Genomic DNA, 11,083 nt, shown 5'->3' with positions numbered 1-11,083 from the left:
ACCCCAGTTGGAGATGACATGTTATGGTTACAAGTCGAATAATGTAACACATAATAGGTATAAGAGTTATTAAACTGATGAACTAAACTCTATTGAACTATTGACTGGCAGTATCTAAGGGTGTTTCTGCTTTTTAGTAGTTGTCCATGGGGTTTTTGTTTAGTATTTATTTCTTATTGGAGAATTGAGCTCGTCCGCTATTTTCTTTGATCCAATTTAACATTCATGACAGGTAATCAAGATATTGGATATTCTGATTATTTTGTTGTTTACGTACAGAAAATGCATGATTCACCTTCTGCATTGTCTTTGACGAAAATTGGTCAAGTGATAGTGCACATTGGTTTCCGGGTGAGTCCAACTGCTTTTAATAATTAAATTTAAACGCAACTTCAGCTAGTAACTTTTCAATAAAACGTACAGTTATATAAATAATAATATGGTTAATACAACATAATATAGTTAATATAATATAGTTAATACAAGGCATAGAAAAAAAACTGATTTTTCATCTTCAATTCTTCTTCTTGCAATGCCTTGTCAGGTCTCCTAGAAAGCATCTCGGTCCTGCGGCACTCCGCAGTCAGATTAACTGCTTATTGGATGTATTTGCCATAGTGACTCCTGTGAAAAGATAGCCAGAATGGTTTCCCGTTGCCTTCTCTAGTAGACTTTTCTGTCGGTGTTACCTTTCTTTAGCTGATCAGTTTTGGTTTGGCGACGCCAGAAACTCGCCTTTCATCCTTTCGTTATTTGCTGTGATCACACCGTCATGAGTGTGATATAAAATATCTACATTATATTATTTATTTATTATATATACGGCCTAAGCCAATTATAACAGTTACATGAAGAAACATAAATGCAAGAAACTGAACAAAAAGAACATAAAACTATTTAGCAAAGACAAACAAGGGCAAAACAATAATTGTATACAATATATTCAAAAAAACGAAAGACCAAAAACTTTGAGATAAACCATGCCAATCCAACTTCATCCCACACTGTTTAGTAGCGAAGAGATCTACAAAAAGCCGGAAGATCTATCCCAAAAAATTCCAAGTCGTGTGATGAATTGACTAATCTACACATTCTGGACATTGGGGCATAAAAACCAAAGTTGCACTTAGAAGATTTTATAAATAGCAGATTTTGACTTCTGGTGACACGGTTGAGAACATGAAAAGAAATTAATTATAATTAATTATGATCATGTTTTATTTACTATACAAAATAACAAAACAAAACACTTTGATTCTTTTATTCTATATTATAAACGTTTTAACACATAAACAACATAACCTCGTGTCTGTAATTTTAATGTTCATATATTTTCACTCATTGAAGCCTAAAGTATCCCAGTTTTTCTGCTTCTTCGAAAACAGTTATGATGGAATCCATAACTTCTTCGCAATTAGGGATGATCTGATCAGCGGGAAGAACAAAACCATATTTTCCTGTATCTCTCAATTCATACGTAAAAGCAATCGGAGTTTTGAATTCTTGCTTCACCCAATCTACGCTGGTTCCACTGGCAGCGTCTATAAAATAAGTCAAAATTTTAAATACTTCTGTGAAATCATGTTCGAATTTCAAAAATGATTATTATTTACTCACACAGAATTTCCGCAGTGTTGCCCACTCGGTACTGAGTTCCATATTTACGAGCTAAGGATTTAGCAGCAGCGTTGCCAATATGACGCTGCAAATCAAACGCAAATTATCGATCAAAATTATTAAACTTTTTGTCCAACAATTAAATTTAAATGGACTTAAAATTGGCAACATTTTTCTAGTGCATATTAAGGACAAAGTTTGGCACTTATAATAGAATGTTATTTATATTTGATTACCAAGCTGTCAAATAAAAATATTTAATTGCACAGTTTGTTTTATGGTATAAGCGATTTTTGTCGGTTAAAAAAAGCTTCACTTGCCATATAATTCTTAGGACTTAAATTAAGACTGTAATTGGATTCAAAATCTGAAATATGTACTGAAATTTTATACTGATAATAGAAATTCAAGTAAAATAATTGGTTATGTGTTAAATCATTACTAATTTATTTATTTATTAGTGTTTAGACGGCACAAATGCCTTTTATAAACATAAATAATTAATAATAATAATAAATATGTACATATCCCCTCCCCTCCTTATCCTCTCTTCAAGCATTTTTGTCCTTATCCCGCCCAATTTACAGTAACTTAATGTTCTTAAAATAAATATTTAAAAAATCTTTGATTATTAAGTACATGAAAATAATATTTTTATATATATTAATTGTATGTATTTATTTGATATGTAATATATTTTCTTTACTAACTTTGTATACTATGTGGAAATCTGTTATTAGTTCTGAGTTTATACACTATATCTGTTTGTTTACTAAAAATATGTATGTAGAACTGTTGATTTCCCAAATAAAATAAAATAAATAAATAAATAATAATAATAAACATAAATACAATTAACTTACAGTTTTCTCTTAGAAAATTATGAAATAATATAATAACAATATATCTATACATATTACACAGTTGTTTTTTAAATGTTCTATGTAAAAACTTTGAGATTTTAATACTCAACATACTTAGGCAGAAAAATTATAAAAATAAAGACAACGCGGTATATTCGAAATGGCAAAAATCATAAATCATTGATTTGTTGGTATTGTTGCAATGTATACTGAATGCCCTAGGAATTATACTAATTGTCTCCTGATAAAAGCTCAGGGGTCCACAACCGTTTTAAAATTAAAATATAATAAGGAACAAAATAGTAAAAAAAAAAAATTTTTTTTTTTAATTTATAAAAATTTAAATTTGAAAAACTAAAAAAAAAAACAAATATCTAGTCGTACGTTTATAAATATGTTTGACATGTATTTATTTGAACATTTATTTTTCTTTTTTTAATAAATGAACATAAATACTTAAATATCAGTCAAAATCCTAAACAATTTCTTTAATAGGAAGTTTAAACTTCATTTGGCCAATGTGAAAAAATAATGCCAAATCAGAATTAACGATGTTGTCACAGATTGGTTTGAGGTAACCACCGGAGTTCGCCAAGGTTGTGTCCTTGCACCGTTCCTTTTTATAATCCTTTTGGACTTCATTAGGAAGTCAATTCTACTAGATCGAGGAATATCCATCTCCTCTTCCCAGAAACTTTGCGACCCAGAGTATGCCGATGATGCGGTTATAATTGACGATTCAGTCGGGGGTCTTTCAGTCACTGTAAATAAGCTAAATAGGGACACCGCGCGCATGGATTTAAAAATAAATATTGCAAAAACCCATGTACTATGTTTTTGCAATATCTTCAACACTTCGAGGGTTGAAAGGGTTGAGAATATCAAATACCTGTGAGTAAATGTTACAGAAAACGGCAGCTTTCAAAAAGAACTGGGAGTGAGGCCATAAGTAACAGGCACCGCATCCATCAGTATGATGGCTATCTAGAGATCGGACATTTGCTCAGTGAAAACCAAATTCCGTCTTAACAACGCCTGCATAACACTTATTCTACCATACAAATGCGAATCGTGTCACCTTACTAGGGCCCAAAATAGCTAAATACTGGGTTTTGAGAATAGGTGTCTCAGAAGAATCTTCGGTGTACACAGGTTTGACTTTGTGAGGGATGAAATAATAAGAGACGGACGCAGCAAACTCTTGTGACAACTGTCATCAAGCGGAAGCGATATGGTTGACTGGGCCATATAGGCACTGCGGATGCCTCCTGAGAGCCTTTTCCATGCTTGCCTACTTTACAAAGCATCAGGTTCTCGACGTCCTGGACGTTCACTGCTGACTGTTCGTCGGCAGTTTATGTCAGAACTTTGGGGCGAGAACCTGATTTGGGAGGACGCACAGGAGTTTGCAGCCAAAAGAGATGCATGGAGGCTCTTTGTGGATATCATATGCTCCAACTAGGAAGCGGATATGGAATTCTGATAAACATGAAATCAGTAGTATGTGTATTTTCAAAAAAACATTTTTCTATTGATGAAATATATTACTTTTAAGAAATTATATTTAAGCGTAATTGATATATTATGTTAGTTTCAATGTTAATTAGGTTAAAGAATCATAAATTATTTACCATTGATCAAATAAATGAAGCCGTATAAATGCAAGTCAAAAATTACGCTTTAATATGGTAATTCGCTTGCTAAATACGGCTTCTGCGGATAATGTGGATTTTTTTTTTAACATTTTGGAAATGTAGCAGCTATCTGCTTTCTAATTATTAAATTCTACCTTTTATTTACATTCTGCATTGCATGATGGGTTAAACAACCTGTAAAGTAATGCAGACTACAATTTATTGTCAAATAAATAAATACGAAACTATAATATAATATTATTGAACTATAATAAAAACCTTATATGCTTTTAAAAATCTCGTTTATACAAACTCATAAAAATGTTGGAGGATATTACAGGGAACACATTTGATGTTCGTGTGAAATTTTACTTTTACAAAAATGTCATATTATTTAAAAAATGTATATGCACTCACAACATCGTCATAGTTATCTAAGTGTTCACTGGTGTGGCCATAAGGAATAAGCATCAACTGCGAATAGGAATGGAAGGAGAGATAGACGTCTAATGAGGAACCAACAGATCTGATGAAATCAGCCATCCTAGAAGTCTCTACTTCTGAAAATGCACTTGGTCCCCCATAGGTCTCCGAACATACTGATTTACTTGTTCCAGCCTCTAAAATTAAATATTATACAAAATTTTCATTCTGAGTCTTTAAAGTTTTACGGGTTTATTTAAAACGCATCAGCAAGTTAAATGATGTATCTAATATTCGAAACTTCTGTTTAAACCCAGAGCAGTTTTATCCTAAGCTGATGAAATATGTCTTTTCTTACCTCTCCAGTGAGCTGCCCAGTTCCTGTTTGGATCAGCTCCAACGCAGTTTCCATACGGGGTTCTGGTTTTACGCCATAATCTATTCTACAAATGGAACAGTAATAAAATTTAAAAATTAGTGCCACTTTTTAAACTTTATTTATCTTGAAAGAATTTGGATTCACTAACGGTAGAATGGGTGAAAGCATAACCATCAGGATTGATGACTGGAAAAAAGTACCAATCAAATCCGTTGGCTATTTTTCTTACAGCAGGATCTTCGCTATTCAGGATTTCATTCAAGAAGTATGTAACTGTTGCAGGACCAATCCATTCTCTGGCGTGGATACCACCTTCGATAAACACTGCCCTTTTACCACTGCCAAATGATACTTTTACACCTTTTAAATCTCGCCCCTCGTATGATTTACCAGCGCTGACTATGGAGACGGCAGAATTTTCTTTGGGAAGTTGGTTCATCCAAGAATGAATATCTTCTAATTTGTAATAACTTGTCCATGTAAAACCAACTCGCGGCAAGGTTTCAACGACATCAGAACCTACGTATCTAAAACAGGTATTGAAAAAACATCTGAGAATTTCAAATGTGACTTTTTTTTGGAAACACTTTTTTATTGTTAGTAATACTTACTGTTGGACATCATCTATCATTATTTCCAAAGGAATATTATACTGCTTTATAATATTTAAGAAATTTGACTGTTCTTTTGGTTCAACCATAATATCTACTGGAATTCCAGCATTATTGACTCCGTTCCAGAAATCAACATTTTTTTCATCATTTTCAAGTTCCAAAAGAATTTTTTTCTTGTTCTTTCGAAACGGGACTCAATCTATATACCTTAAATCCATCAAAAGATTTCTGTTTGGAACGCACTATAGATATTATAACCAATAAAAATAAAATAACTAAATGCATGATGTGCTTTGGCATAGTTCAGTTTATAAATGAAGTAACTTGCAAAATTACATTCCCCTCACTCTATAACAGATTTAAATAGTATTTTTGTAAAGTACTCCTTTAACAAAAATAACGTATCATTAAACCAGGTATGAACTAGATTAAAAATATTTTATTTCAATGAAAACAATTTCAAAAAAATATATTAACGTTTTTATAATTTACCTAAATTTTTGTGGCCTTTTTTAACGAGTTGTAAATAACTCACTATTAGAAAATAGAATTCAAGATGGGGTAGAGTAAGGGTTCGAACCTAGCACATCTGATCCGTGAATCCGCATTACTAGCCGCGGGACCACAACCCGATTAATATTACTATTTGTTATTTGGTAAACAATAGAAAGTAGAGCGAAATCTAAATGATAGCTTAATAACTTAAATAAACAATAATGGATTGCTCTAATATAAGTTTATTTGATTTGACAGGGTCGATATGAGAAAATACTATGAAATAGGTGTGTAATATAACAATGTTTTGAGTATGTTAAAATGCTTGCAGACTGGCTGGATTTTCTTCCTAGGCAGTTGTTCATATTTAAACTTGTTGCAACAGAGAGGGAAAACATTTTTGAGAAGGGAATATGGGAGTTTTGGTATTTACAGGGCTTCTGACCTGTCATTGGCTGGTTTAAGTAGCCACTTTACACACTGAGTAACATTCTCCTTCCATGTTTGAACATTCACATTTCCTCAACTCTTCCATCTGTTGACTTTCGTGAAGTATAAGAGGTGAAACCTTTATCATGTAGGTTGGTTCATCCGGATGAATCTCAATGCTGGGTTCTAAATATTTGAGAATTCTTTTACCATACTTATTACATAGTTTTTATATCACCAAACCTATGTTTGAGAGGAATTTTAAAAGTATTACTATTAAATTCTTCCAAAATGATGCAGAGCCACAGTAATCCTCGAACAAGCAGAGTTTTGTGTTTTGTGCAGGACAACATTATCACTTCTTTGTTCGTTAATCTCTGCTGGTGCAATTCTCTTAACTATATAGTACTTGGTCCCCGTATCATTTTAATATTAGTTTAAGTCGAATATCCCCATGACTTAAAATAATAATAATAATAATTATGGATAACTTATATAGCGCCATTTTCGTAATATAATACCTCAAGGGCGCTTTACAAAGTGATTATATAAAGATATAAATTTAATTTTAACTTAAACTTTTTAATTTAAGAAAAATAATGTACTTTTTCATACTACTTTTCCACCACATGCTAAGGATTTATTCAAATGATTTAGAGAACAAGTGGGTTCAGTGGTTCAGTGATTTAGAGAAAGTTATTATACCTCTACACAAGCTAGTTCATCTGGAATGCAGAGTTACCTTATATATTCTGGAGCAGAGTTGTGCAGTGACTTATACATAAGCCAACAGAGTTTGTATTCCATCCTCTGTGGAAAACGTAGCCAGTGCATTCCCGAAGTAGTGGAGTGATATGACTGAATTTAGAGATTCCAAAAATAAGTCTCGCTGCGGTATTTAATACAGCCTGTAGGCGAGTCATTTTATTCATCGGTAGACCTGCGTAGATACCATTACAATAATCGACTCTAAACACTACAAACGCATTTATTAATTGACGGGCGGCATCAACTGGCAAATTTTTGCGTATGCATTTATCTGTCTCAGCTGATAAAAGCATGAACTTATCGTTCTACTAATTTGAGCGTCAAGAGAAAGGTCAAAATTAAGGATGACTCCCAGTAGTTTAATGGTGGGTAAAGCGGTACTCCTTACATCGGGTAGTGCCGTATCCTGAATCAAATTCTGTCGTCTGGCTGAAGCCATCCATAGTTGTTCCGTTTATACCATATCTTGTTATATAAATAACCAAACAGAATAATCAAGTAAAAAAAAAATCATTTTTAGAGTGATTTTAGACAAAATGAAAGATAACTTATAAAAATTACTCACAAGAGTCCGCAATCGATCACAAAGTTTAAATTTTTGACAATCCCATTTAAAATTTTGATCTATAAAAATATAATTTTAAAAAATTAGGGTCACAAAACCAAACCCATGGTTACTGAGCCTGTTTATTTAACCAGGGCTGCATTCATTGATCATGCCGAGCTACACATGCTTTCACGTTTGGGTATGACAGGTAAATATAATCCACAAATCATCGCCCAAAACCAAGGGCACATTTTGTTATAATTACTTTTAAAAATTATTTTGTTTATAAATCTACAACTTAATGTATCAAATTTCTTATTCCAGCTCTTACCCACTCCATGTGGTTAGATTTAAGTAAAAATAATGTGTATTTTATCGTTAATTTATCAGTTTTACATAGGATATCCGCATATGAAGTGTTAACTTAATCAATTGATTATTTTTTGCATTCAAGTCACGTTCAGAGTTACGAAAGTTTTCATTTGAATGTGTTTACTGATCACACAAGTTTTAGTTTTCTTTTTGAACACATTATTACGTTTTGTATCATTACTCAAACATTATATGTTTGCCCATGTTCTGGCAAAAATAAATTTAAACTTTTCTTTTTAAACTTGGACAAATGTTTTTGACTCATTGGTTATTTTTAGACGGAAATCCTTCGAAAACGGGAATTCGGTAAATAATTGAACGTACTTATATAGAAAACTGCCAGCCATAGAATAGTTAAGCTGAGATAATAGCCATTTTGTGAAAAGAGTGAATTATAAAATCTACACAATATCTTGACTCTTTTTGACATTAACAAAAGGTAAACAATGAATACATAAGTTTTTAAATATTTTACAGACAAAAATTTTATTGTGTATTTGACCCATTTAAAAGATTTTTAAAGTACAATAAGATTTTTCTAGTTTTGTGGGCGTTTTCTGCAAATTGAGAAATGCCGTTTTTGTGATCGACACCTTTTTCCGAAGGTGATTACTACAGTTTTTTATATGAAAGCGGTCTAGCTGTTTTTAGCAGAACCTATAATCGACCTTACTGCACCCGATAACATCAATATCTCATTTTTCCAAAATGGTGGACTGGCTGCTTTCTGCATAACTACGTTCAATTGACGGTCTCCGTCATTTTTACTCCGTGATTTTACACTAGAATATTTCATAGTTCCTGGTCTGGCACCTGAAGCGTAAGTCTAATCATTTTACCTTCGTGTTACAATAATTATTAATATATGCCGTGGTGGTTTACCAAAGCAGTTCCCTCTGCCTCATTAGGTACCAAAAGATTATAACAACAATTAAGTTTTATGTGATGATTGATACAGTAAAATGAAGACACTAAATAAAAAAGACTACTCTGTAAGTTTGTACGTTTCAGTTGTCCGTGTTATGGTTTGTTTCTTTTATAAAGTGCACTCTCTTCAATTTAACCAATAGGTGTGAACATGCATTGTATCTGTTGCATAGAAATTTTGTTTTGAATCGGATGAAATTAGACTCCGTTTTCTAACCACAAATCTGATAGGGAAAGAGTTGTAATTGAATGAGATTGTAATACAATACTTTTCATTTTGTTTTATGAAATGATGAATGGGTTTGCGGTTTCAAGTTTTCCAGGTGGATCAATTTACCTTATGCCTAAATAACAAGACACTTATTAGTCTAGTTACCTGACACCGTTTCAAACATTACTTTTTACAAATGATTCCAATAGGAAATATTGCGCATCGAATCATTTTTCTTTCCATGTAAAAGCATTATTGTTTCATGAATAAACAAACCGAGATTTTTATTGCAACCAGAAATAACCCAATCAACGCCCGATCAACGCCAATTAGTCATTTATATAACATATTTTAACTACTGTTTTGCATTAATTTACGTTTTTAACTACAGAGTTATAACTAAAAAAAAATTATACATTTTTTAAAATTAATGCTTTCTCACTGAGATATTCTATGCCGAAGAAACACTTCAACATTTGGGGTGATACATTTAAAACAAATATTTTACCCGGCGAAAAAATACAAAAATTTACTATAATTGTTATTTTTGAAAAAACCGTCTACTTTTCCCACTGTTTTAGATACAAAATTGTGATATAAAAATAATTGTTTGCTTCAAATACAGAGTCAAAATGAATAGTTTTGTTTCACGTCACAAAACGTAAGTACGCGACCTAGAACAGGTGGTAATATCTTAATTCCCAAATTAAAAACAACTACAGCAAAACATCTTAATACTTACAGAGGAATATTTTTCTTAAATGAACAAAGAAAATAAAAAAGTTTATTCAGCAATACAACATATTTAAGAAAGAAGTGAAAAGTTACATTTATAATTCTTTTTTGTGTAGCACTGATTAAAAACGCCGTTTTTTTTTTGTAATTTATATGTTATCCTAAAAATATTCATAATTTAAAAAAAAAAAAAACTATTGTAAGACGTGACTCCCAATTATGTACGCAAGAATTGTTTTTTTCTTTTACGTAATGGGAAACGTTAATGTGAATATATGTATTTAATTAATTTAAAAATTATATTATGTAGTAATATCGTGACCTTATATTTGTTATCTGAATAAAAAATTTAAAAAATACGAAACATTACAAATAATGCATGCCTTACTTACCTTTCATTTTCATGATGACAAACTACAAACAGAAATACGGTAATTTTTGCTTTTCACTTTTTTGTTTCTTGTTTTGCTCATTTTTAATTTTATAACCAAATATATTTTGAGTGTCTAAATATTTGTATGTCCCTAAAATAAAAAATACTCACATACCTGATGTTTTTGTCTCCCAAAAACTTATAATGAAATAGTGTAGTTATTAAAATACTGAACTGTTCATTAATTCGTCCCCATTAGAATATGCTAGTTTGATTTGGTCTCCATACTAAAGGAATCATATTGACCATTTGGAGTCCGTCCAGCGTTGTTTTCTGAGAAGAGTCGCATGGCTGCTCGGCTCCAAAATAGGAACCTATTCCTATGCGAAAATAGACAAACGTTTACAAATGTCTTCATTGGAGGACCGTAGAACAGAGTTAAACTGTATATATAAATAAAATATTTGATGGCTTGACGAGAGGCAATGAGACCGAATGTAACCCGAATAATTTTAGTAAACTTGCGAAATTTGCTAGCTCATGGGTAGAACAGTGGGATGCGCTTCGAGGAATCTAAATGAGCATTGTTTTTTTTTCGTGGCTCTAATGGGATTTCAAATAGGATGATCTTCATGGCGGCAATGCAAAATCGAACTTAAGTCGTGTGTTGTTTATTTCCGTACAAAGGAAGAAAGT

The 11,083-nt window shown here is 31.9% G+C and overlaps 1 protein-coding gene across 1 annotated transcript; it reads right to left on the bottom strand.

Annotated features, from left to right (window-relative positions):
* Positions 1-1,282: 1,282 nt before the first annotated feature.
* LOC148284206 (zinc carboxypeptidase-like) lies at positions 1,283-10,419 on the bottom strand. The gene is given in 8 exon segments (XM_088242496.1): positions 1,283-1,541; positions 1,618-1,702; positions 4,532-4,734; positions 4,896-4,980; positions 5,065-5,443; positions 5,528-5,694; positions 5,696-5,772; positions 10,407-10,419. Coding segments are annotated over 8 exon segments (1,212 nt in total). The 3' UTR covers positions 1,283-1,338.
* Positions 10,420-11,083: the final 664 nt, after the last annotated feature.

This window comes from Micrasema longulum, unplaced genomic scaffold (genome assembly GCF_059751315.1).
Source record: "Micrasema longulum isolate JH-2025_06_02 unplaced genomic scaffold, ASM5975131v1 h1tg000141l, whole genome shotgun sequence".
Lineage (NCBI taxonomy): Eukaryota > Metazoa > Arthropoda > Insecta > Trichoptera > Brachycentridae > Micrasema > Micrasema longulum.
This window is presented reverse-complemented; position numbering and strand designations above follow the sequence as displayed.